The sequence below is a fragment of the Salvelinus fontinalis genome, chromosome 25 (assembly GCF_029448725.1).
Source record: "Salvelinus fontinalis isolate EN_2023a chromosome 25, ASM2944872v1, whole genome shotgun sequence".
NCBI lineage: Eukaryota > Metazoa > Chordata > Actinopteri > Salmoniformes > Salmonidae > Salvelinus > Salvelinus fontinalis.
The window spans coordinates 36,311,373-36,339,142 of NC_074689.1; the positions used below are offsets into that span (position 1 = coordinate 36,311,373).

At 50.4% G+C, this 27,770-nt stretch overlaps 1 protein-coding gene and 1 non-coding gene across 3 annotated transcripts; one reads left to right on the top strand and one right to left on the bottom strand.

The window, feature by feature from the left end:
* The first annotated feature begins 23 nt into the window (after positions 1 to 23).
* On the top strand, positions 24 to 27,770 carry LOC129823246 (ATP-dependent zinc metalloprotease YME1L1-like). 2 transcript variants are annotated; one of them, XM_055882147.1, is made up of 18 exons: positions 24 to 255; positions 979 to 1,113; positions 2,109 to 2,307; positions 2,438 to 2,539; positions 2,814 to 2,920; positions 3,339 to 3,492; positions 4,054 to 4,161; positions 4,551 to 4,724; positions 5,451 to 5,603; positions 6,507 to 6,639; positions 6,772 to 6,834; positions 8,026 to 8,138; positions 8,514 to 8,669; positions 9,552 to 9,703; positions 10,108 to 10,234; positions 11,207 to 11,280; positions 13,367 to 13,453; positions 26,247 to 27,770. In XM_055882147.1, exons 1-18 carry the CDS (start codon positions 223 to 225, stop codon positions 26,388 to 26,390), a joined length of 2,214 nt encoding a protein of 737 aa, XP_055738122.1. In that variant the 5' UTR covers positions 24 to 222; the 3' UTR covers positions 26,391 to 27,770. The 2 variants fall into 2 exon arrangements, with proteins under 2 accessions (XP_055738122.1, XP_055738123.1); XM_055882148.1 differs by having other exon boundaries at positions 25 to 255; positions 4,054 to 4,137.
* On the bottom strand, positions 7,042 to 7,120 carry trnaa-ggc (transfer RNA alanine (anticodon GGC)). Its single transcript has one exon. It is a non-coding gene; the product is annotated as a tRNA-Ala (tRNA).

Consider the following 27,770-nt stretch of genomic DNA (forward strand, 5'->3'; position numbering starts at 1 on the left):
AAGTAGCTAGATAAGTGTAGCGAAGAAAATAATCGTGTTCAAACCGGTAGTAATTTCTTCCAGAAGTCACGTTGATGTTGACCTCTCATGAAGAAGCCATTTTCATGAAAGTAACAGTTTAGTAACAAGAGAAAAACAAAAGGACTGTTCCCAGGAGGAGTTGGTATAATCAGTAACATTGAGGGTCTGTCTTCACATACTAACCCTCAAGTTGCTGTGATCATGTTTTCATTCTCGGCGACGTTCCAGCCACAGGTAAGTAAAGGCAGTTGACACTAAGCCAGAATAGGATAACTGGCTAATTAGCTATCTAGGTGACTGATGTAACCTAGCTACTCGAATGTGCTGGCTAATTAACGTTAGATATACGAGACAACACATGTAACTAGCTAGCTGTTTAAAGTTATGTATTTTATCTCGCCATAAATATTGTTTGCTAGTTCTTGTTATCAAGCTTATTTAGCTAACGTTAACTAACGTTAGTTACTGTAGGTGACGTTACGCAGTTCTCAATCTCAGTATGTCCTAAAGTTAGCTGTCTGTTCATACTAACACAGCGATATTTTTGACAGTTGTAAAGTTCATTTGAAGCTAGCTAGTTATGAATTAGGTTAACTAACCAAACTAGCGGACGAATTGGTTATGCCATACCATATCAGACAGTTACATAATCGAGCTATCGCGATAAAAGTATTGCTTGATTTACACCTGCCTGTGAATGACAATACCAATGAATACTGTCAATCAATGGCATGCGGACGGCTGTTTTTAAATTGTAACAGGAGAAATGAATGTCCCCCCAATGTCAAATCTGGCCCGTGTACATAACGTTAGATGCAACTCTTCACACCAGTAACTATCTGGCAGGGACTTGTAATGCCTTTGATCTCATTAGAAGATATTTACGAGTTGAACTCAAATTACCTTCCCTCATCAGTTCCAATTTGTCCATCTATGTTGCCTCTTGACTCTTCTTAGGTAACGAGTCAACTCATTGGCCAACTCATCAATGCCCTCCATTCCCTGAAGAACTCAGCCAGCTCCACAGCCACAGCTTCTGTCCAGAGCCTGCAGACATATGTCACATCAGAGCAGGACCTGTTGCTCACAGAGGTAAGATAACACTAAGGGGATGTGGCTTACATGCAAACCCATATTTCATCTTCAAATTGGTTCGGTTTAAGGTACGGGTCAAGTTTTAGATTTAGGCTAGTCTGGCGGTCAATGGGATCCTGGTCAGTCCCGTTAGACTCTCTCCCCTGTAAGATTAGCCTACTTAATGGCAATCGTAGGTGGTACATTTGTTATCATGGATTCCTCTTCTCATAGCCTAGGCTTATTCCTGACACAACACTGCAGTTCTCCCTCAGACTGGACAAGCCTCAATGTACACAAGCTGTGTCTACCTTTTTAGAGCTATAGCTATAGCATCAACTGGCTCCTCCCCCTCCACTATCCTCAGGAGCCCCAGTGCGACTTTGTACTGACTCACATATAACATTGGAATTATGGGAATCCTGTTGTGTGCAGGGCCACCAGCTCTACCGGACTAGGCACAGCTCCCCAAGCAGACATGTCTTTGTTGTGGTTAGGGAGAGTGTTGTTGTCTAAACATAGCAATATCATGTGCCATAGACACTGAGCATAAATTACATTATTGCAGGTATGTATTGTCACTCGCAGCTCTCCAATGTGTATGTGTTGTTGTTATTGCTCATCAATTGGCTAGAGATCATGGCCACTGGAGTCAAATGTATTTGCAGATGTTTGGGCTCCTTCAAGATAATGAAAGATAAGTTGTAAATTCCCTTACAAATGCAACAGCAGCTCATAATTTCATACTGAGCCTGACTTGCATAGCTAGCCAAACTCACACTGCAATGCTACATTTGACCACTTTTCTCTTAATTTTTTTTTTTTCTCCAATAATTATTAAATGATTGTACGGCAATCTTAGCTAAACTAGACTGGTCGGCAACCCCCACTAGGGGAAACCCCTATGGTCGTGAGTTAGCCTGGTCCCAGATCTGTTCATGGCCAACGCTTGCTCATTATTACAGTTGATGTGTCCTTCATACTGACTTCCTGTTCCCACTGTGAACCTCCAGGACCTGGGTCTAGCAGAACACAGGGTGGGTCAGCCCACTGTGAACCTCCGGGACCTGGGCTTATCAGACCTGAGGGTGGGTCAGCTGGATGAGCTGGTGAACAGGTTACTGCCCTCACTGGGCTCAGAGGAGGGCCCAGCTGCTTCAAAATGGAGGACGTCCCACGTCTCTACGGACTCTTTCTTCCAAAACAAACATGGTGAGGACCTAGTTGTTTTTATTTGATGAATCTGTGTTTTTGTTGCAGGGTGTATATTTGTAGTAAAATGATACCACGCATGTGTGTATTTGTGAAAGTCTTCAGTTAACTTGTGCATTTGTTTCTATAGGGTTGTCAAACGGAAGGTTGGGTGTTTTTGGCTCGCCAATGTTCCACAGACCAAACCAGAGTCCTCTACATGCCATCTGTTCAGAGCTCCAATACTGGCCTGGTAAGGAACCATACCTGGTTTATTTTGCATTAGTGTCATCTGTGGAATGTGCCCAGTGACCTTCAAGTGAAGATAGGCAATTCACCATGGTAAAATAATCAACTATTTGAGAGAATTTCATTGGTCCTAAAGTGAAATCTCCACCGGCACCGGGCAAATTAAATACGCCCACTCACAAGTCATCATATTTTCCCCCTATGACATAACATAGTAAAATGAATAGTATAATATTTGGCGCCCCCCCCCCCCCCCCCCCCTTCTGCTTCTTCTTCAGTAAGGGTACAGAACCGAGGCTTCAAGACTCTGAGGAAGAGCAGACGCGTGGATTCTGGTTACCAGGGGCTGGCAGAACCAGAGGGTTACACTTCAGCGTTCATGAAGGTCAGCAAGTGTTACACTATGCAACCAGTCACATAGTTCACAAATCCCCTTCTAGGACAGACAGGCATGCAGTCAATGAACCCACTGCAGTCAATGAACCCATCTGTTTTGTTGTCCTGAAGTTTACCAGAATTTCCCCTTCAACGTGAAGATTGGCACGTGTTGTAAAATTGTGACCCAAACCCTTTTTCTCTTGTTCTTTATAGTATGGTGGTGATTTCTCACACACTGTTTTGTTTTTTGGCAATGTGGGAAGGGCTGTTTTTTAAATGTTTTGTAACCACTCTGGCTAGGCCCATTCATCTAATTTTCATGTTCAACATCTTGCTTTCTCCTCCCTCTCTTTCTCTCACCCGCTGACACACATACATTATGCGCTCTCTCCCATTATTTCACCCCCACAACCCCTCCGTCACAGGTTCTCCTCATGAGACCTGACAAGTCCCCAGAGGCAGAGAGTCTGGATCACGTGGTAAAGCAGAAGAACCTGCAAGGTGACCAACAAGATGCCTTCAAGTCTGGTTTCACTGAGGGCTTCATGAGGTCCCAGGCCTTCACTCAGAGGACACACGGCAAGTCACACAACTTTCTTCATATATGGCATCTTAATCACTCAACATATTCCCTTCCTAGAGTGACTAACAGGAAGCAACATTTGAAAAAAAAAAATAGTACACAATAAATGTATTTAACCTTTATTTAACTAGACAAGTCAGTACAGAACATTCTTATTTACAATGACGGCTTACGGGGGACACTGCCTTGTTCAGGGGCAGAATTACAGATTTTTACCTTGTCGGGGATTTGATCCTGCAACCTTTTGGTTACTAGGCCAACGCTCTAACCACTAGGCTACCTGCCGCCCCCAAAATGTTGCATTATCTTTAAAGGAACGGTGTTAGTCATCATTGAGAAACATTTTTTAAAGTTAAGTCTGATATTTTAAACCCTGCCCCAGCTCGTAACAGATTTGCTCCTCTTTGAAGTCAATCATGACTGCCAGTTACAGTGAAGCACTAAGCCCATGGCCACCACTAGCAGTTCCACCAAGTGTTCACAAGGTGGCACTGCTGAGTTGAACTTAATCTCTTGTTTCAGTAACAAATTTATATATTTCTATCTTCCATTGACAGACTCACTAAGGAGGACCAGGCTGATTCTATTGGTCCTCCTCGTTGTGGGAATCTATGGCCTGTCAAGAAGCCCGTTTCTTTCGGGTAAAGGGTCCTTTTCTGATGCTGGTTTGTGTTCTATTGAATTCTTACGCTTGCATGAATCACGGCATTGTGATTGTGCTTTTTCATCAAGAGCAATTGTTGAATTGGCTGCTGTTCCACTGATCATGCTTTATGATCAATTATCAGCCAGCTGCCCGGTCCCCTAGCTGCCCAGGCGCTGGTCCATGATAGTAGTTATTAGAAACTCCACCTTTGGTCATTTAACAATGAATGATTGAATAGTAAATGGATATTTGAATATATATTGAGTGGATGAGGAAAGTGGTATTAACAAAATCAATAGTTCATGTTATTCTAGCATAGTTTCGATGATAAAGTAGAGGCCTATTGGAGATTCCCAGGTGGTGTCTGTCAGTGGTCTGATTGACTTGTCATGGGTTTGCACTGAACAGTGAGGTTCCGCACCACGTCAGGCCTGGACTCACAAGTGGACCCGGTCCAGGTGAAGAGCGTCACGTTTGAGCACGTCAAGGGTGTAGAGGAGGCCAAGAATGAACTGCAGGACGTGGTGGAGTTCCTCAGAAACCCCCAGAAGTTCACCGTGCTGGGAGGGAAGCTCCCTAAAGGTACGGTGTCTTTCTGTAAAGAATACTCTGTAGACATTCGGTTATCTCCTACTAACTCAGTGGCCTTTTTGGTTAAGCTTCCGCCCTGAGGTTGGGAGTTCGATCCCCGGCTCAGTCATACCAAAGACTGTAAAAATTGGACCCAATGTGTGTCTACTTGGCACTCTGTATTAAGGACATAGATTAGGGGTAAGGCCTTACGACGAGACTACAGTCCTGTCCAGGGGGTGTATTTGTACATTAAGCTGCCTCACACTACAGAAACAGGAGATAGATTGGGGTTAAGGCCTTACGATGAGACTACAGTCCTGTCCAGGGGGTGTATTTGTACATTAAGCTGCCTCACACTACAGAAACAGGAGATAGATTGGGGTTAAGGCTTTACGATGATACTACAGTCCTGTCCAGGGGGTGTATTTGTAGATTAAGCTGCCTCACACTACAGAAACAGGAGATAGATTGGGGTTAAGGCTTTACGATGATACTACAGTCCTGTCCAGGGGGTGTATTTGTAGATTAAGCTGCCTCACACTACAGAAAGCAGATATGTCCACAAGGTTACTTCCGTACTTATTAGCTGAGCAGGGATGTCCTCAAGCCAAAGCTACTTCCTTACTACTTATGTGTCTTATCTTTCTGTGTGATCCCTTTACACAGTGCCATTACGTTTTCTTTCTTTCAATGTGTTCATATGTTGCACTTTTTTGTGGCCTCTGGTTCTGTCAGGCATCCTCCTGATTGGCCCCCCAGGCACAGGAAAGACTCTCCTGGCTCGGGCTGTAGCCGGGGAGGCCGACGTCCCCTTCTTCTACGCATCGGGATCCGAGTTTGACGAGATGTTTGTGGGTGTCGGAGCTAGCCGCATCAGGAACCTCTTCAGTAAGTCCCAGAGGAGATCTATGGCTGTGTACTGTTATCAATACACTGACTGACCAACCTTCACCCTGTCACTCATGATAGCTGATTGATGTAAGGACCTGATAGGTTCAATTGATTTATTGGGGGAAAAGATACACGGACTACAACCCAGGGGATAACAACTTAACGTGATTTGATTCATTTCCAACGTTAGTGACTCCATTCGTTTCCAGCGTTAGTGATTCCATTCGTTTCCAGCGTTAGTGATTCGATTCGTTTCCAGCATTGGTGATTCCATTCGTTTCCAGCGTTGGTGATTCCATTTGTTTCCAGCGTTGGTGATTCCATTCGTTTCCAGCGTTGGTGATTCCATTCGTTTCCAACGTTAGTGATTCGATTCGTTTCCAGCGTTAGTGATTCCATTTGTTTCCAGCGTTGGTGATTCGATTCGTTTCCAGCGTTAGTGATTCCATTCGTTTCCAGCGTTAGTGATTCCATTCGTTTCCAGCGTTAGTGATTCCATTCGTTTCCAGCGTTAGTGATTCCATTCGTTTCCAGCGTTAGTGATTCCATTCGTTTCCAGCGTTAGTGATTCCATTCGTTTCCAGCGTTAGTGATTCCATTCGTTTCCAACGTTAGTGATTCGATTCGTTTCCAGCGTTGGTGATTCCATTCGTTTCCAGCGTTGGTGATTCCATTTGTTTCCAGCGTTAGTGATTCGATTCGTTTCCAGCGTTAGTGATTCGATTCGTTTCCAGCATGGTCCCTGATGGAATACAGACCAAGTTAAATAAAACAGTAACCCCTCTGCATCACAGTCATTTCACAATATGGCTTTCAACTAATCAAGTACTTCTTGATCAGTGTCCATGACGCGGAGGAAAGGAGGGACACAGCCTAAATCTCTTTCTGTTTGGTCTGCAGAAGAGGCGAAAGCCAACGCACCTTGTGTTGTCTTCATTGATGAGCTTGACAGCGTGGGAGGAAAGAGGATTGAGTCTCCCATGCACCCCTACTCCAGACAGACCATCAACCAGCTACTGGCAGAGATGGACGGGTAAGAACAACTCAGAATATACTGTATATAGCTATTGTGTCAGAGAATTAAGCCTGAATAATTTTTGTATGTTTACCTGATACATATCACAAGGCTTGCATTTTCCTCATTCAATGTGTTGATACTCCACAGGTTCAAACCAAACGAAGGGGTCATCGTTATTGGCGCTACAAACTTTGCTGAGGCTTTGGATAAGTATGTTTACAGTGGATAGTAACAGGTGTTTCTGTAGGCTTTTCACCAAACCAGTAGGCTTGGTCCCTTTGTCAGGACCTGGCTGGTTTGCTGTCTAGTCTTAACATTTACATTTAAGTCATTTAGCAGACGCTCTTATCCAGAGCGACTTACAAATTGGAAAGTTCATACATATTCATCCTGGTCCCCCCCGTGGGAATTGAACCCTGGTCCCCCCCCGTGGGAATTGAACCCACAACCCTGGCGTTGCCAGCGCCATGCTCTACCAACTGAGCCACACGGGACCACTGGATTTCAGCTCCCGAGTTGCAAAATCACACTTGAAATGTGGTTCACATTGGAATAAGGCTGAGTGGTTAATTAGAACAAATTGCACAGTGGGAACTACTCTTCCCATGTGCCCAGAGAACTGATTCTGCCTTTTTTGCCATGACCCTCCTCGATATGAAAGATGAGATTACTGGAAAAGTCGCCCTAAGAAAGTTATTCTTGAGAGCTGGCTATAGGACCTGCAAAAAGCTGTACAAATGGAACAAATCCATTTAGAAAGAGGTCAGAAATAGAACCGCTCTTAATTTTGCTCCATTGATGGAGAACCTTTTAAATTCTTTGTAGAATCACAAGGCTAAAGGTAAATAAAGAATGCATTTGTTATTGACACAATTGAGATTGGAGCATGTACTTTGTTTTGAATTGGAAACAACATGTTAGGTCTCTGGATCATTAGCCCATTGCTCTCTGGATCATTAGCCCATAGCTCTCTGGATCATTAGCCCATTGCTCTCTGGATCATTAGCCCATTGCTCTCTGGATCATTAGCCCATTGCTCTCTGGATCATTAGCCCATAGCTCTCTGGATCATTAGCCCATAGCTCTCTGGATCATTAGCCCATAGCTCTCTGGATCATTAGCCCATAGCTCTCTGGATCATTAGCCCATAGCTCTCTGGATCATTAGCCCATAGCTCTCTGGATCATTAGCCCATAGCTCTCTGGATCATTAGCCCATAGCTCTCTGGATCATTAGCCCATAGCTCTCTGGATCATTAGCCCATAGCTCTCTGGATCATTAGCCCATTGCTCTCTGGATCATTAGCCCATTGCTCTCTGGATCATTAGCCCATTGCTCTCTGGATCATTAGCCCATTGCTCTCTGGATCATTAGCTCATTGCTCTTCTGTCTTTTTTTTAGTGCCCTGGTACGTCCGGGGAGGTTTGACATGCAAGTGACCGTCCCTCGTCCGGACGTGAAAGGACGTACGGAGATCCTCAACTGGTACCTGCAGAAGATCAAAGTGGATCCTAGTAGGTTTCAAATCAGTTGCTTAGATCAGTGGCTTTCAGATCTCTCCTTGTGGACCCCCCCCCCCCCCCCCCCCGAGACGTTTCACAATGTTGTTGTAGCCCTGAACTATCTCGGGTCCCTGAGGAGAGGTTTGAAAACTCCTGGCTTAGACAGTATATCAGCTGACTAATTTATCATAGCGACGTTAAACCTAGCCGCCTCGTCGAGAGGTTCTGATCACTAGGTGTCACGGCTACCCCCCCCCCCCTCCCCTCACACACACACACACACACACACACACATACACACACACACACACAAATTCGCTGCATGAAAGAGCCCACTGTTTTGGACTGACAACATTCTCCTTTTGGCCCTGCTGGTTGTGTGTTCAGACGTGAACGCGGCGATCATTGCCAGAGGGACGGTGGGCTTCACGGGGGCGGAGCTGGAGAACCTGGTGAACCAGGCGGCCCTGAAGGCAGCGGTGGACGGCCTCGACCAGGTCACCATGAAGGAACTGGAGTTCTCCAAGGACAAGATCCTCATGGGTGGGTGCATATACATACACACACACACACGTCGCTACACTCGTGTTAACATCTGCTAACCATGTGTATGTGATCTATAACATTTTATTTGACACACGCACACACACACATATATATATATATATGAACCTTCCTTCAGAGAGATGTTTGTGCTAGCAGGACCCATTAAGAAGCAACACAAATGTAACTAATGCAGAGGCCTTTGGTGCATTATACAGTACCAGTCAAACGTTTGGACACACCTACCACCTTTTCTATTAATTAAAATGTACTTTTAACAAGGCACACCTGTTAATTGAAATGCATTCCAGGTGACTACCTCATGAAGCTGGTTGAGAGAATGACAAGTGTGCACAGCTGTCATTGTCGTGGAAATACTTCTTAATAATATCTCTTAGACACTGGAGCTTGTGAGTTCAGAATAGGCTTTATTAAAAAGTAACAAGCCGAGCTGGTCCCAGACTCGGCGATCTCCTTATACAATTTCAGTTTGACACATCATACATAGTCACTCCACTTGATGTCTTATTCTACAATTTAGAAAATAGTACATTATAAAGTAAATCCCTGGAATGAGTACGTGTCAACTTTTGGCTGGTCCTTTATCTGTCTATCACACTCAACCTGCCATGTGAGAGAACTGAATGACAACGAGTCTCTGGTTAAGAGACATTCTAATGTAGACTGTTAGAACGCCTGTCTGGTCAGGATCCCTCTCATTCTCTAGGACAGATATTTTCCCAGGAGTTGGTGGTTCTATCTTTCAGGTTGGAATTCCCAAATAAAACGTACTGGAGTAAAATCTGTACTACACTAATATGAATGATAAAGTGTTTTTTTAATTCTTCAAAGTGGGTACTCTTGTCTCTCTGTATACTGAAGGTCCTGAGCGCAGGAGTGTGGACATTGATAAGAGGAACAAGCAAATCACAGCCTACCACGAGTCAGGCCACGCCATTGTGGCGTATTACACCAAAGACGCCATGCCCATCAACAAGGCAACCATCATGCCCAGAGGGCCCACTCTTGGCCATGTGAGTAGTACTGAGCATTGCGTTTTGATTGGCCAAGGAGTGTTTGAAGCCGTGGTATATTACCATCTAATCATCCCACTTGCTTTGACATGACATCTCTGATTTAGCAATGTCATAGTTTGTTACATTTCATCCACGTTTTGCATTGCGACGCTAAATGTGTTCCATTATATAGTAAAATACCTTGCAGAATAGGTGCATTGTCCCTTCTGCCATTACTTTACCCCCCCGCCCCTTAGTGCTGTTGCCCTGGACTTCCTGAAAGAAGTGGGCCTAGGTTTCGATGTTGGCAGCTCCAGGGGGCTTGCCTTTTAAAACAGTTCAGGAGGAACAGAGAACTACTATTATGTGATGGTTTACCTAAGATGGATGTTCTCGAAGGCTAGTCTTTCCTGTCTGTTTAGGTGTCCATGCTCCCAGATGATGACCGCTGGAGCGAGACTCGTGCTCAGCTCCTGGCCCAGATGGACGTCAGCATGGGAGGCCGTGTGGCCGAGGAACTCATCTTTGGCGACGATTACATCACGACTGGTGAGGGGGGGGGGGAAACCTAGATCGGTTGGGCTTTAGATATAGAGCATATTGCTACATTAATTTTGGGGGACTTGTAAATGAATGTATAATCAGTTGATTCTTGAAGAATATAACTTCTAAATGAGCTGAGTTTAACTGTCGTACCCAGTCAGAACCCCAAATAACCTTGAGTTACTCCGTTGTTTGTAAACAATACAATTATTGAACAAACACTGAATAGCCTTAACTATTTGGATAACGGGGATGCATCCTTAGCGCTGTCTATGAATTTGAGTGGTTACAGTTCTCCAGCCCCATCCCTCAGCCTTACTCTTGTATTGTGGTTTCTCCATCCCTCAGCCTTACTCCTGTATTGTGGTTTCTCCATCCCTCAGCCTTACTCTTGTATTGTGGTTTCTCCATCCCTCAGCCTTACTCTTGTATTGTGGTTTCTCCATCCCTCAGCCTTACTCTTGTATTGCGGTGTCTCCAGCCCTCAGCCTTACTCCTGTATTGTGGTTTCTCCAGCCCTCAGCCTTACTCCTGTATTGTGGTTTCTCCAGCCCTCAGCCTTACTCTTGTATTGCGGTGTCTCCAGCCCTCAGCCTTACTCTTGTATTGCGGTGTCTCCAGCCCTCAGCCTTACTCCTGTATTGTGGTTTCTCCAGCCCTCAGCCTTACTCTTGTATTGCGGTGTCTCCAGCCCTCAGCCTTACTCCTGTATTGTGGTTTCTCCATCCCTCAGCCTTACTCTTGTATTGTGGTTTCTCCATCCCTCAGCCTTACTCTTGTATTGCGGTTTCTCCATCCCTCAGCCTTACTCTTGTATTGTGGTTTCTCCATCCCTCAGCCTTACTCTTGTATTGCGGTTTCTCCAGCCCTCAGCCTTACTCTTGTATTGCGGTTTCTCCAGCCCTCAGCCTTACTCTTGTATTGCGGTTTCTCCATCCCTCAGCCTTACTCTTGTATTGTGGCGGCTCTGTTTTCCAGGAGCGTCAAGCGACTTTGACGGGGCGACTAGAATAGCCAAGATGATGGTGACCAGGTTCGGAATGAGTGACAAGGTAAGAGATTATACCTCGTGCACATAAAATGGTAGATTGAAGATGAGTCTACACAAATCGTTCCTAACTGCGTTTTTTTTCCTTCTTCTAGTAGTCTGCATTTTAGATGGTCTAAATGCATTTCATTTCACCAAAGGCCGTATCCATAAATTTAGAAGGCAGCGTTGCCTTTGTGCAGTAATGCCATTCTCAGGCATTGCACGTGATTGGAGGGATCTCTCAGCCATGTTGTACATGTGCCCGACACATTCTAGACTTTGTTCCGACTCAACCCTGAGAGATTTACTCTGCTACTCACCTCATATCTACAGACCGTAGTATGTACAGGCCGTAGTATGTACAGGCCGTAGTATGTACAGGCCGTAGTATGTACAGGCCGTAGTATGTACAGACCGTAGTTTACTGAGGCTCTTAGAATAATAATAATAGATGTATTTTATGTAGTGCTTTTCTTTACAAAGAGAATCTCCGACGCTTTAAAAACAAAAGTAGGGTTCTGGCAGTGGCAAGTCTTGACTTATGCGATGGTCTCCCACAGCCGATAGCTGGTGTTGATTGTGATGGCTGAATGTCGATGGTACAGGGAGGGAGAAGCGGATAGACTGATCCGAAGCTCTTCATCAGACACCTTCGCCGTATCCTCCTCCTCCTCCTCCGTAGGTTGGCTGGATCATGAACTCCTGAAAGTGTCACACCCACCTGGGTGTTGCTTTGGCGGGTGTAGGCTAAGCTCAGCGCCTGGAAGACCACCACACGTCTGTAGTAGTAGTAGTCTGGTATAGTCACCCTATGAGGCGAGCTGTATCCCCTCAAACCCTGGCACCCCCTCATCACGTTCCTAAAACCGGGGTGGGTGGAACCACAAAAAAAAGCTCTGTAGAAGCCGCCCGGTGCTGTGTGGGTTATTGAGATGCATCGTTCAAATGATCGCAGAGCCAGCTAGCATAGCTATCTAGTCCGAATTATTATTACACTGCTCAAAAAAATAAAGGGAACACTTAAACAACACAATGTAACTCCAAGTCAATCACATCTCTGTGAAATCAAACTGTCCACTTAGGAAGCAACACTGATTGACAATACATTTCACATGCTGTTGTGCAAATGGAATAGACAAAAGGTGGAAATTATAGGCAATTAGCAAGACACCCCCAATAAAGGAATTGTTCTACAGGTGGTGACCACAGGCCACTTCTCAGTTCCTATGCTTCCTGGCTGATGTTTTGGTCACTTTTGAATGCTGGCGGTGCTTTCACTCTTGTGGTAGCATGAGACGGAGACGCATAAAACAAAAATATTCCTAAATGTACAGGAGCACTCTGCCAAGGCTTCCTCGCAGTGCCATGGCAACCACGGAACTTATCATGTATACATAAGACAGCCCAATTTTGGGGTGGCAGGTAGCCTAGTGGTTAGAGCGTTGGGTCAGTAAACAAGGTAACATCTGTCCTTCTGCCCCTGAACAGGACAGTTAACCCACTGTTCCTAGAACGTCATTGTTAGTAAGAATTTGTTCTTAACTGACTTGCCTAGTTTAAAGAAATTATTGGGCCAAATGTAATTTTGAAACGCATACGGAGGAGCTATTTGATTAGAGGGATATATGTATATTTTTTGGTAACCTCAATGTCCTCCAGCTCTCTGACTATTTTGATCCAACCGTTTACTTAACCTGCCAACCCTGAAATTAGTGACTGATTTACTGTGCCACAGACCTGGCAACCCATGCGGCCTTACCCTGTTCATTACTATAAGGAAGAAGCCTTGGCTTGTGCGTGCCGGAATGGCTCACAGGAGCAGGAACCTACAGGAGCAGGAACCTATCTCCTGTTTCTGTAGCGTGAGGAAGCTTGATGTACAAGTACACTCCCTGGACAGGACGCTAGTCTATCTCCTGTTTCTGTAGCGTGAGGAAGCTTGATGTACAAGTACACTCCCTGGACAGGACGCTAGTCTATCGCAGAGCCTAGGAGTAGCTGATGCATAAGTGGTCTGCTGTGCCCCTAACCCTGAGACTGTTGCTGTGCCCCTAACCCTGAGACTGTTGCTGTGCCCCTAACCCTGAGACTAAACCTTATTTTTTCAGCTTGGTGTCATGACCTATGCTGAAGTGACCAAACAGAGCCCTGAGACGCAGGCCGCCATCGAACAGGAAGTCAGGGTCCTGCTCAAGGTAAGCTTCCCAAACCTTCCCCCACTGCACTTTTTTTAATGTCAAATCCTATCTACACTAAACAAAAATATAAACGATACAATTTCTACGATTTTCGAGTTACAGTTCATATAAGGAAATCACTAAATTTAAATGAATTGAGCCCTACTTGATGGATTTCACAATTGGGAATACAGATATGCATCTGTTGGTCACAGATACCTTAAAAAGAAAAAGGTAGGGGTGTGGATCAGAAAACCAGTCATTATCTGGTGTGACCATTTGACTCATCCAGAGATACATCTCCTTCACATAGAGTTGATCAGGCTGTTGATTGTAGAATGTTGTCCCACTCCTCTTCAATGGCTGTGCGAAGTTGCTGGATATTGGCGTGAACTGGAACACATTGATCCAGAGCATCCCAAACATGCTCAATGGGTGACATGTCAGGTGAGTATGCAGGCCATGGAAGAACTGGGATATGTTCAAATTCCAGGAATTGTGTACAGATCCTTGCGACATGGGGCTGTGCATTATCATCCTGAAACATGAGGTGATGGCAGTGGATGAATGGCACGACAATGGGCCTCATGATCTGGTCACGGTATCTCTGTGCATTCAAATTGCCATCGATGAAATGCAATTGTGTTCGTTGTCCGTAGCTTATGCCTGTCCATACCATAACCCCACCACCATAGGGCGCTCTGTTCACAACGTTTACATCAGCAAACCGCTCGCCCACACGACGTCATATACACGGTCTGCCCGGTAAAGTTGGAACTGTGGTTCAACCGTGAGGAGCACACTTCTCCAGCGTGACAGTGGCCATCGAAGGTGAGCATTTGCTGCAGTTTGGTCAAGACCCTGGTGAGGACGACTAACATGCAGATGAGCTTCCCTGAGACGGTTTCTGACAGTTTGTGCAGAATATATATATATTTTTTTGCAAACCCACAGTTTCATAAGTTGTCCGGGTGGCTGATCTCAGGTGGTACTGGGTTCACGTGGTTACATGTGGTCTGCGGTTGTGAAGCCGGTTGGACGTACTGCCAAACTCTTTAAAATGACGTTGGATGCGGGTTATGGTAGAGATATTATCTGGCAACAGCTCTGGTAGACATTCTTGCAGTCAGCGTGCCAATTGCACGCTCCCTCAACATGAGACATCTGTGGCATTGTGTTGTGTGACACAACTTCACATGTTAGTGGCCTTTTATTGTCCCCAGCACAAGGTGAACCTGTGTAATAATCATGCTTTTTAATCAGCTTCTTGATATGCCACACCTGTCAGGTGGATGGATTATCTTGGCAAAGGAGAAATGCTCACTAACAGGGATATAAACAAATTCGCGCACAGCATCTTCGAGAGACATAAGCTTTTTGTGCGTATGGAACATTTCTGGGATCTTTTTTTATTTCAACATAGGACAAACACTTTACATGTTGTGTTTTTATATTTTTGTTCAGTACAGTTACTTTTCGTATTAACCAACCAATAACCATTCAACTTTCTAAATAGTAGTTTCTTCAATATTCACTCTTATGAAAGTGTGATAATAATCCGGTGCTCCTGAGTGGTGCAGCGGTCTGAGGTACTGCTTCTCTACAGACCCTGGTGCAGCGGTCTGAGGTACTGCTTCTCTACAGACCCTGGTGCAGCGGTCTGAGGTACTGCTTCTCTACAGACCCTGGTGCAGCGGTCTGAGGTACTGCTTCTCTACAGACCCTGGTGCAGCGGTCTGAGGTACTGCTTCACTACAGACCCTGGTGCAGCGGTCTGAGGTACTGCTTCTCTACAGACCCTGGTGCAGCGGTCTGAGGTACTGCTTCTCTACAGACCCTGGTGCAGCGGTCTGAGGTACTGCTTCTCTACAGACCCTGGTGCAGCGGTCTGAGGTACTGCTTCTCTACAGACCCTGGTGCAGCGGTCTGAGGTACTGCTTCTCTACAGACCCTGGTGCAGCGGTCTGAGGCACTGCTTCTCTACAGACCCTGGTGCAGCGGTCGGAGGTACTGCTTCTCTACAGACCCTGGTGCAGCGGTCTGAGGTACTGCTTCACTACAGACCCTGGTGCAGCGGTCTGAGGTACTGCTTCACTACAGACCCTGGTGCAGCGGTCTGAGGTACTGCTTCTCTACAGACCCTGGTGCAGCGGTCTGAGGTACTGCTTCTCTACAGACCCTGGTGCAGCGGTCTGAGGTACTGCTTCACTACAGACCCTGGTGCAGCGGTCTGAGGTACTGCTTCTCTACAGACCCTGGTGCAGCGGTCTGAGGCACTGCTTCACTACAGACCCTGGTGCAGCGGTCTGAGGCACTGCTTCACTACAGACCCTGGTGCAGCGGTCTGAGGTACTGCTTCACTACAGACCCTGGTGCAGCGGTCTGAGGCACTGCTTCACTACAGACCCTGGTGCAGCGGTCTGAGGTACTGCTTCACTACAGACCCTGGTGCAGCGGTCTGAGGCACTGCTTCTCTACAGACCCTGGTGCAGCGGTCTGAGGTACTGCTTCTCTACAGACCCTGGTGCAGCGGTCTGAGGTACTGCTTCTCTACAGACCCTGGTGCAGCGGTCTGAGGTACTGCTTCTCTACAGACCCTGGTGCAGCGGTCTGAGGTACTGCTTCTCTACAGACCCTGGTGCAGCGGTCTGAGGTACTGCTTCTCTACAGACCCTGGTGCAGCGGTCTGAGGTACTGCTTCTCTACAGACCCTGGTGCAGCGGTCTGAGGTACTGCTTCACTACAGACCCTGGTGCAGCGGTCTGAGGTACTGCTTCTCTACAGACCCTGGTGCAGCGGTCTGAGGTACTGCTTCACTACAGACCCTGGTGCAGCGGTCTGAGGTACTGCTTCACTACAGACCCTGGTGCAGCGGTCTGAGGTACTGCTTCTCTACAGACCCTGGTGCAGCGGTCTGAGGTACTGCTTCACTACAGACCCTGGTGCAGCGGTCTGAGGCACTGCTTCACTACAGACCCTGGTGCAGCGGTCTGAGGCACTGCTTCACTACAGACCCTGGTGCAGCGGTCTGAGGTACTGCTTCACTACAGACCCTGGTGCAGCGGTCTGAGGCACTGCTTCTCTACAGACCCTGGTGCAGCGGTCTGAGGTACTGCTTCTCTACAGACCCTGGTGCAGCGGTCTGAGGTACTGCTTCACTACAGACCCTGGTGCAGCGGTCTGAGGCACTGCTTCTCTACAGACCCTGGTGCAGCGGTCTGAGGCACTGCTTCTCTACAGACCCTGGTGCAGCGGTCTGAGGCACTGCTTCTCTACAGACCCTGGTGCAGCGGTCTGAGGTACTGCTTCTCTACAGACCCTGGTGCAGCGGTCTGAGGTACTGCTTCACTACAGACCCTGGTGCAGCGGTCTGAGGCACTGCTTCTCTACAGACCCTGGTGCAGCGGTCTGAGGCACTGCTTCTCTACAGACCCTGGTGCAGCGGTCTGAGGCACTGCTTCTCTACAGACCCTGGTGCAGCGGTCTGAGGCACTGCTTCTCTACAGACCCTGGTGCAGCGCTCTGAGGTACTGCTTCACTACAGACCCTGGTGCAGCGGTCTGAGGTACTGCTTCACTACAGACCCTGGTGCAGCGGTCTGAGGTACTGCTTCTCTACAGACCCTGGTGCAGCGGTCTGAGGTACTGCTTCTCTACAGACCCTGGTGCAGCGGTCTGAGGTACTGCTTCACTACAGACCCTGGTGCAGCGGTCTGAGGTACTGCTTCACTACAGACCCTGGTGCAGCGGTCTGAGGTACTGCTTCTCTACAGACCCTGGTGCAGCGGTCTGAGGTACTGCTTCACTACAGACCCTGGTGCAGCGGTCTGAGGTACTGCTTCTCTACAGACCCTGGTGCAGCGGTCTGAGGTACTGCTTCTCTACAGACCCTGGTGCAGCGGTCTGAGGTACTGCTTCACTACAGACCCTGGTGCAGCGGTCTGAGGTACTGCTTCTCTACAGACCCTGGTGCAGCGGTCTGAGGTACTGCTTCTCTACAGACCCTGGTGCAGCGGTCTGAGGTACTGCTTCTCTACAGACCCTGGTGCAGCGGTCTGAGGTACTGCTTCACTACAGACCCTGGTGCAGCGGTCTGAGGTACTGCTTCTCTACAGACCCTGGTGCAGCGGTCTGAGGTACTGCTTCTCTACAGACCCTGGTGCAGCGGTCTGAGGTACTGCTTCACTACAGACCCTGGTGCAGCGGTCTGAGGCACTGCTTCACTACAGACCCTGGTGCAGCGGTCTGAGGCACTGCTTCACTACAGACCCTGGTGCAGCGGTCTGAGGCACTGCTTCTCTACAGACCCTGGTGCAGCGGTCTGAGGTACTGCTTCTCTACAGACCCTGGTGCAGCGGTCTGAGGTACTGCTTCACTACAGACCCTGGTGCAGCGGTCTGAGGTACTGCTTCTCTACAGACCCTGGTGCAGCGGTCTGAGGTACTGCTTCTCTACAGACCCTGGTGCAGCGGTCTGAGGTACTGCTTCTCTACAGACCCTGGTGCAGCGGTCTGAGGTACTGCTTCTCTACAGACCCTGGTGCAGCGGTCTGAGGTACTGCTTCACTACAGACCCTGGTGCAGCGGTCTGAGGCACTGCTTCTCTACAGACCCTGGTGCAGCGGTCTGAGGTACTGCTTCTCTACAGACCCTGGTGCAGCGGTCTGAGGTACTGCTGCTCTACAGACCCTGGTGCAGCGGTCTGAGGTACTGCTTCTCTACAGACCCTGGTGCAGCGGTCTGAGGTACTGCTTCACTACAGACCCTGGTGCAGCGGTCTGAGGTACTGCTTCACTACAGACCCTGGTGCAGCGGTCTGAGGTACTGCTTCACTACAGACCCTGGTGCAGCGGTCTGAGGTACTGCTTCACTACAGACCCTGGTGCAGCGGTCTGAGGTACTGCTTCTCTACAGACCCTGGTGCAGCGGTCTGAGGTACTGCTTCTCTACAGACCCTGGTGCAGCGGTCTGAGGTACTGCTTCACTACAGACCCTGGTGCAGCGGTCTGAGGTACTGCTTCTCTACAGACCCTGGTGCAGCGGTCTGAGGTACTGCTTCACTACAGACCCTGGTGCAGCGGTCTGAGGTACTGCTTCACTACAGACCCTGGTGCAGCGGTCTGAGGTACTGCTTCTCTACAGACCCTGGTGCAGCGGTCTGAGGTACTGCTTCACTACAGACCCTGGTGCAGCGGTCTGAGGCACTGCTTCACTACAGACCCTGGTGCAGCGGTCTGAGGCACTGCTTCACTACAGACCCTGGTGCAGCGGTCTGAGGTACTGCTTCACTACAGACCCTGGTGCAGCGGTCTGAGGCACTGCTTCTCTACAGACCCTGGTGCAGCGGTCTGAGGCACTGCTTCACTACAGACCCTGGTGCAGCGGTCTGAGGTACTGCTTCACTACAGACCCTGGTGCAGCGGTCTGAGGCACTGCTTCTCTACAGACCCTGGTGCAGCGGTCTGAGGTACTGCTTCTCTACAGACCCTGGTGCAGCGGTCTGAGGTACTGCTTCTCTACAGACCCTGGTGCAGCGGTCTGAGGTACTGCTTCTCTACAGACCCTGGTGCAGCGGTCTGAGGTACTGCTTCTCTACAGACCCTGGTGCAGCGGTCTGAGGTACTGCTTCTCTACAGACCCTGGTGCAGCGGTCTGAGGTACTGCTTCTCTACAGACCCTGGTGCAGCGGTCTGAGGTACTGCTTCACTACAGACCCTGGTGCAGCGGTCTGAGGTACTGCTTCTCTACAGACCCTGGTGCAGCGGTCTGAGGTACTGCTTCACTACAGACCCTGGTGCAGCGGTCTGAGGTACTGCTTCACTACAGACCCTGGTGCAGCGGTCTGAGGTACTGCTTCTCTACAGACCCTGGTGCAGCGGTCTGAGGTACTGCTTCACTACAGACCCTGGTGCAGCGGTCTGAGGCACTGCTTCACTACAGACCCTGGTGCAGCGGTCTGAGGTACTGCTTCACTACAGACCCTGGTGCAGCGGTCTGAGGCACTGCTTCTCTACAGACCCTGGTGCAGCGGTCTGAGGTACTGCTTCTCTACAGACCCTGGTGCAGCGGTCTGAGGTACTGCTTCTCTACAGACCCTGGTGCAGCGGTCTGAGGTACTGCTTCTCTACAGACCCTGGTGCAGCGGTCTGAGGCACTGCTTCACTACAGACCCTGGTGCAGCGGTCTGAGGCACTGCTTCACTACAGACCCTGGTGCAGCGGTCTGAGGCACTGCTTCTCTACAGACCCTGGTGCAGCGGTCTGAGGCACTGCTTCTCTACAGACCCTGGTGCAGCGGTCTGAGGTACTGCTTCACTACAGACCCTGGTGCAGCGGTCTGAGGCACTGCTTCTCTACAGACCCTGGTGCAGCGGTCTGAGGCACTGCTTCTCTACAGACCCTGGTGCAGCGGTCTGAGGCACTGCTTCTCTACAGACCCTGGTGCAGCGGTCTGAGGCACTGCTTCTCTACAGACCCTGGTGCAGCGGTCTGAGGCACTGCTTCTCTACAGACCCTGGTGCAGCGGTCTGAGGCACTGCATCTCTACAGACCCTGGTGCAGCGGTCTGAGGCACTGCTTCACTACAGACCCTGGTGCAGCGGTCTGAGGCACTGCTTCACTACAGACCCTGGTGCAGCGGTCTGAGGCACTGCTTCTCTACAGACCCTGGTGCAGCGGTCTGAGGCACTGCTTCTCTACAGACCCTGGTGCAGCGGTCTGAGGTACTGCTTCTCTACAGACCCTGGTGCAGCGGTCTGAGGTACTGCTTCTCTACAGACCCTGGTGCAGCGGTCTGAGGTACTGCTTCTCTACAGACCCTGGTGCAGCGGTCTGAGGTACTGCTTCTCTACAGACCCTGGTGCAGCGGTCTGAGGCACTGCTTCACTACAGACCCTGGTGCAGCGGTCTGAGGCACTGCTTCTCTACAGACCCTGGTGCAGCGGTCTGAGGTACTGCTTCTCTACAGACCCTGGTGCAGCGGTCTGAGGTACTGCTGCTCTACAGACCCTGGTGCAGCGGTCTGAGGCACTGCTTCACTACAGACCCTGGTGCAGCGGTCTGAGGCACTGCTTCACTACAGACCCTGGTGCAGCGGTCTGAGGTACTGCTTCTCTACAGACCCTGGTGCAGCGGTCTGAGGTACTGCTTCTCTACAGACCCTGGTGCAGCGGTCTGAGGTACTGCTTCACTACAGACCCTGGTGCAGCGGTCTGAGGTACTGCTTCACTACAGACCCTGGTGCAGCGGTCTGAGGTACTGCTTCACTACAGACCCTGGTGCAGCGGTCTGAGGTACTGCTTCACTACAGACCCTGGTGCAGCGGTCTGAGGCACTGCTTCTCTACAGACCCTGGTGTAGCGGTCTGAGGCACTGCTTCTCTACAGACCCTGGTGCAGCGGTCTGAGGTACTGCTTCTCTACAGACCCTGGTGCAGCGGTCTGAGGCACTGCTTCACTACAGACCCTGGTGCAGCGGTCTGAGGCACTGCTTCACTACAGACCCTGGTGCAGCGGTCTGAGGTACTGCTTCTCTACAGACCCTGGTGCAGCGGTCTGAGGCACTGCTTCTCTACAGACCCTGGTGCAGCGGTCTGAGGCACTGCTTCACTACAGACCCTGGTGCAGCGGTCTGAGGCACTGCTTCACTACAGACCCTGGTGCAGCGGTCTGAGGCACTGCTTCACTACAGACCCTGGTGCAGCGGTCTGAGGCACTGCTTCTCTACAGACCCTGGTGCAGCGGTCTGAGGCACTGCTTCACTACAGACCCTGGTGCAGCGGTCTGAGGCACTGCTTCACTACAGACCCTGGTGCAGCGGTCTGAGGCACTGCTTCACTACAGACCCTGGTGCAGCGGTCTGAGGTACTGCTTCTCTACAGACCCTGGTGCAGCGGTCTGAGGTACTGCTTCTCTACAGACCCTGGTGCAGCGGTCTGAGGTACTGCTTCTCTACAGACCCTGGTGCAGCGGTCTGAGGCACTGCTTCTCTACAGACCCTGGTGCAGCGGTCTGAGGCACTGCTTCACTACAGACCCTGGTGCAGCGGTCTGAGGCACTGCTTCTCTACAGACCCTGGTGCAGCGGTCTGAGGCACTGCTTCTCTACAGACCCTGGTGCAGCGGTCTGAGGCACTGCTTCTCTACAGACCCTGGTGCAGCGGTCTGAGGTACTGCTTCTCTACAGACCCTGGTGCAGCGGTCTGAGGCACTGCTTCTCTACAGACCCTGGTGCAGCGGTCTGAGGTACTGCTTCACTACAGACCCTGGTGCAGCGGTCTGAGGTACTGCTTCACTACAGACCCTGGTGCAGCGGTCTGAGGAACTGCTTCTCTACAGACCCTGGTGCAGCGGTCTGAGGCACTGCTTCTCTACAGACCCTGGTGCAGCGGTCTGAGGCACTGCTTCTCTACAGACCCTGGTGCAGCGGTCTGAGGCACTGCTTCTCTACAGACCCTGGTGCAGCGGTCTGAGGCACTGCTTCTCTACAGACCCTGGTGCAGCGGTCTGAGGCACTGCTTCTCTACAGACCCTGGTGCAGCGGTCTGAGGCACTGCTTCTCTACAGACCCTGGTGCAGCGGTCTGAGGCACTGCTTCTCTACAGACCCTGGTGCAGCGGTCTGAGGTACTGCTTCTCTACAGACCCTGGTGCAGCGGTCTGAGGTACTGCTTCTCTACAGACCCTGGTGCAGCGGTCTGAGGTACTGCTTCTCTACAGACCCTGGTGCAGCGGTCTGAGGTACTGCTTCTCTACAGACCCTGGTGCAGCGGTCTGAGGTACTGCTTCTCTACAGACCCTGGTGCAGCGGTCTGAGGTACTGCTTCTCTACAGACCCTGGTGCAGCGGTCTGAGGTACTGCTTCTCTACAGACCCTGGTGCAGCGGTCTGAGGTACTGCTTCTCTACAGACCCTGGTGCAGCGGTCTGAGGCACTGCTTCTCTACAGACCCTGGTGCAGCGGTCTGAGGCACTGCTTCTCTACAGACCCTGGTGCAGCGGTCTGAGGCACTGCTTCTCTACAGACCCTGGTGCAGCGGTCTGAGGCACTGCTTCTCTACAGACCCTGGTGCAGCGGTCTGAGGCACTGCTTCTCTACAGACCCTGGTGCAGCGGTCTGAGGCACTGCTTCTCTACAGACCCTGGTGCAGCGGTCTGAGGCACTGCTTCTCTACAGACCCTGGTGCAGCGGTCTGAGGCACTGCTTCACTACAGACCCTGGTGCAGCGGTCTGAGGCACTGCTTCACTACAGACCCTGGTGCAGCGGTCTGAGGCACTGCTTCTCTACAGACCCTGGTGCAGCGGTCTGAGGCACTGCTTCTCTACAGACCCTGGTGCAGCGGTCTGAGGTACTGCTTCTCTACAGACCCTGGTGCAGCGGTCTGAGGCACTGCTTCTCTACAGACCCTGGTGCAGCGGTCTGAGGCACTGCTTCACTACAGACCCTGGTGCAGCGGTCTGAGGCACTGCTTCTCTACAGACCCTGGTGCAGCGGTCTGAGGCACTGCTTCTCTACAGACCCTGGTGCAGCGGTCTGAGGCACTGCTTCTCTACAGACCCTGGTGCAGCGGTCTGAGGCACTGCTTCTCTACAGACCCTGGTGCAGCGGTCTGAGGTACTGCTTCTCTACAGACCCTGGTGCAGCGGTCTGAGGTACTGCTTCACTACAGACCCTGGTGCAGCGGTCTGAGGTACTGCTTCACTACAGACCCTGGTGCAGCGGTCTGAGGCACTGCTTCACTACAGACCCTGGTGCAGCGGTCTGAGGCACTGCTTCACTACAGACCCTGGTGCAGCGGTCTGAGGTACTGCTTCACTACAGACCCTGGTGCAGCGGTCTGAGGTACTGCTTCACTACAGACCCTGGTGCAGCGGTCTGAGGTACTGCTTCTCTACAGACCCTGGTGCAGCGGTCTGAGGTACTGCTTCACTACAGACCCTGGTGCAGCGGTCTGAGGCACTGCTTCTCTACAGACCCTGGTGCAGCGGTCTGAGGTACTGCTTCACTACAGACCCTGGTGCAGCGGTCTGAGGTACTGCTTCACTACAGACCCTGGTGCAGCGGTCTGAGGCACTGCTTCACTACAGACCCTGGTGCAGCGGTCTGAGGTACTGCTTCACTACAGACCCTGGTGCAGCGGTCTGAGGCACTGCTTCACTACAGACCCTGGTGCAGCGGTCTGAGGCACTGCTTCTCTACAGACCCTGGTGCAGCGGTCTGAGGTACTGCTTCTCTACAGACCCTGGTGCAGCGGTCTGAGGTACTGCTTCTCTACAGACCCTGGTGCAGCGGTCTGAGGTACTGCTTCTCTACAGACCCTGGTGCAGCGGTCTGAGGCACTGCTTCTCTACAGACCCTGGTGCAGCGGTCTGAGGCACTGCTTCTCTACAGACCCTGGTGCAGCGGTCTGAGGCACTGCTTCTCTACAGACCCTGGTGCAGCGGTCTGAGGCACTGCTTCTCTACAGACCCTGGTGCAGCGGTCTGAGGCACTGCTTCTCTACAGACCCTGGTGCAGCGGTCTGAGGCACTGCTTCTCTACAGACCCTGGTGCAGCGGTCTGAGGCACTGCTTCACTACAGACCCTGGTGCAGCGGTCTGAGGCACTGCTTCACTACAGACCCTGGTGCAGCGGTCTGAGGCACTGCTTCTCTACAGACCCTGGTGCAGCGGTCTGAGGCACTGCTTCTCTACAGACCCTGGTGCAGCGGTCTGAGGCACTGCTTCTCTACAGACCCTGGTGCAGCGGTCTGAGGCACTGCTTCTCTACAGACCCTGGTGCAGCGGTCTGAGGCACTGCTTCTCTACAGACCCTGGTGCAGCGGTCTGAGGCACTGCTTCTCTACAGACCCTGGTGCAGCGGTCTGAGGCACTGCTTCACTACAGACCCTGGTGCAGCGGTCTGAGGCACCGCTTCTCTACAGACCCTGGTGCAGCGGTCTGAGGTACCGCTTCTCTACAGACCCTGGTGCAGCGGTCTGAGGTACCGCTTCTCTACAGACCCTGGTGCAGCGGTCTGAGGTACCGCTTCACTACAGACCCTGGTGCAGCGGTCTGAGGCACCGCTTCTCTACAGACCCTGGTGCAGCGGTCTGAGGCACCGCTTCACTACAGACCCTGGTGCAGCGGTCTGAGGCACCGCTTCACTACAGACCCTGGTGCAGCGGTCTGAGGTACCGCTTCTCTACAGACCCTGGTGCAGCGGTCTGAGGTACCGCTTCTCTACAGACCCTGGTGCAGCGGTCTGAGGTACCGCTTCTCTACAGACCCTGGTGCAGCGGTCTGAGGTACCGCTTCACTACAGACCCTGGTGCAGCGGTCTGAGGTACCGCTTCACTACAGACCCTGGTGCAGCGGTCTGAGGTACCGCTTCACTACAGACCCTGGTGCAGCGGTCTGAGGTACCGCTTCACTACAGACCCTGGTGCAGCGGTCTGAGGTACCGCTTCTCTACAGACCCTGGTGCAGCGGTCTGAGGCACCGCTTCACTACAGACCCTGGTGCAGCGGTCTGAGGTACTGCTTCACTACAGACCCTGGTGCAGCGGTCTGAGGTACTGCTTCACTACAGACCCTGGTGCAGCGGTCTGAGGCCCTGCTTCTCTACAGACCCTGGTGCAGCGGTCTGAGGTACTGCTTCACTACAGACCCTGGTGCAGCGGTCTGAGGCACTGCTTCACTACAGACCCTGGTGCAGCGGTCTGAGGCACTGCTTCACTACAGACCCTGGTGCAGCGGTCTGAGGTACTGCTTCACTACAGACCCTGGTGCAGCGGTCTGAGGCCCTGCTTCACTACAGACCCTGGTGCAGCGGTCTGAGGCACTGCTTCACTACAGACCCTGGTGCAGCGGTCTGAGGCACTGCTTCACTACAGACCCTGGTGCAGCGGTCTGAGGCACTGCTTCACTACAGACCCTGGTGCAGCGGTCTGAGGCACTGCTTCTCTACAGACCCTGGTGCAGCGGTCTGAGGTACTGCTTCACTACAGACCCTGGTGCAGCGGTCTGAGGCACTGCTTCACTACAGACCCTGGTGCAGCGGTCTGAGGCACTGCTTCACTACAGACCCTGGTGCAGCGGTCTGAGGCACTGCTTCACTACAGACCCTGGTGCAGCGGTCTGAGGCACTGCTTCACTACAGACCCTGGTGCAGCGGTCTGAGGCACTGCTTCACTACAGACCCTGGTGCAGCGGTCTGAGGCACTGCTTCACTACAGACCCTGGTGCAGCGGTCTGAGGCACTGCTTCACTACAGACCCTGGTGCAGCGGTCTGAGGCACTGCTTCACTACAGACCCTGGTGCAGCGGTCTGAGGCACTGCTTCACTACAGACCCTGGTGCAGCGGTCTGAGGCACTGCTTCACTACAGACCCTGGTGCAGCGGTCTGAGGTACTGCTTCACTACAGACCCTGGTGCAGCGGTCTGAGGCACTGCTTCTCTACAGACCCTGGTGCAGCGGTCTGAGGCACTGCTTCTCTACAGACCCTGGTGCAGCGGTCTGAGGCACTGCTTCACTACAGACCCTGGTGCAGCGGTCTGAGGCACTGCTTCACTACAGACACCCTGGTGCAGCGGTCTGAGGCACTGCTTCTCAGCGCTTGAGGCGTCACTACAGACACCCTAGTTCGATTCCAGGCTGTTTCACAACTGGCCGTGATTGAGAGTCCCTTAGGGCGGTGCACAATTGGCCCAGCGTCGTCCAGGTTTGGCCAGTGTAGGCCGTCATTGTAAATAAGAATTAGTTCTTAACTGACTTTCCTAGTTAAAGATTACATTCTGTTTTTCTTTGACATTCATTCTCTCTCTCTCTCCTATCCAGGACTCGTATGAGCGAGCCAAAAACCTCTTGAAGACCTACAGTGATGAGCACAAGACGCTGGCCGAGGCTCTGCTAACGTACGAAACTCTGGACGCCAAAGAGATCAAGCTGGTCCTAGAGGGCAAGGCCCTGGACCCTAGATGACTCGCTGAGAGAAGCCTAGTCAGAGACAGTTAGACATCAGGACTGGAGTCAAATCCATTTCAATTCTAGTCCATTCAGAAAGTAAACCAAGTTCCTTTTCAAAATATTCCTCAATGGAAAAAGCATTGAAGATAATAGGAATTCGAATTTCAGTGTACTTCCTGACTTAAAATGGATTTGACCCCAACCCTATAAGACATATTATCTGAATTATGTAAATTTGAAGATGTACAATGGAGTGGCCTTTAGAGGCTTTTATAGGTTTCTTCCCCTTCAATGTAAATGACTGACTTACTCATAATCGCACCTTGTTTCATCCCTCTGGACGTTGACTCCTCTGTCTGAGCCATTCATGTTGGGCAGGCGTTCCCGTACGGCAGCTTTGTCAAGGCGACAAAAGCCCAAAGCAAGGTTCATTTCAACACCCTGAGCTCAAAATGCCCTTTCAATGCCAGGATTTTCGTTTTTTGATATTGCCATTGTCGTCGCCCCCCCCCCCTCTCTCAAGTTTTCCCCCTTGAAAAGTTTGTATATACAGTATTGATCAAGAAAGTGCTGCATTAAAGTGCTCCTGGGAAAGTGCGAGGTTGTCAATCCGATATGTGCTTTTGAAGTCGGACCAATTCTTGAACCAATAAGAAGCTAGCTAATAATTAAGTTAGCTAGCTTGCTAAACATGGCCAATATGGTCAAACTAGCTACATTATCCACATTGATAAGTTTGTAATTGTCAAATGTATTTATTGTTAACTTTTGGTTGAAAAGGGGAAAGGCCAGTGGTTAAATGTCTTCGGTAATGACGACTTGGAGGGTCGTTCAAGGGAAACTTGAAACGACAGTTTCAGCAGCATGTGAACCCCCCTATAGTCCTCAGCCAATAGGATCTTTTATCGCACAATTGTTTTTCTTTAGCAATTTTGTGCATGAAAACCTCATCGTGTATTTGATATGCTATCAAAGTTATGAGAGAAAACAATTGGTTGCAGATCTGATCCTACTTGGCCTATAGCCTTTTCACTGAGCGGAATATTAGTGATAGAAACACCGACCATAAAATATGGGTTTATCATTAAAACCATACAACTTTTAATATACCTATACAAAATGGCTGTATCAGTGTTTTGTCCCATATATGATTCATCATCTGAGTTGTGAAGGAATTCATCTGCATTCACTGTATGCAGGTCAATATACACATTTTATGTTGTAATTTTATTTATTTACCCAACGTGTGCCGGACTTGCCATCTTTAGCTATTTTAGGCCCTCGTGTCTGAGCCCATCCATTATATAAATTAAATGTGAGAGGAGCTGTACTTTCATCCGTTTCTCATTGGAAGTGGATCTTGTGGAAGCTCAAATAAAAAAAATTCTAAAATCA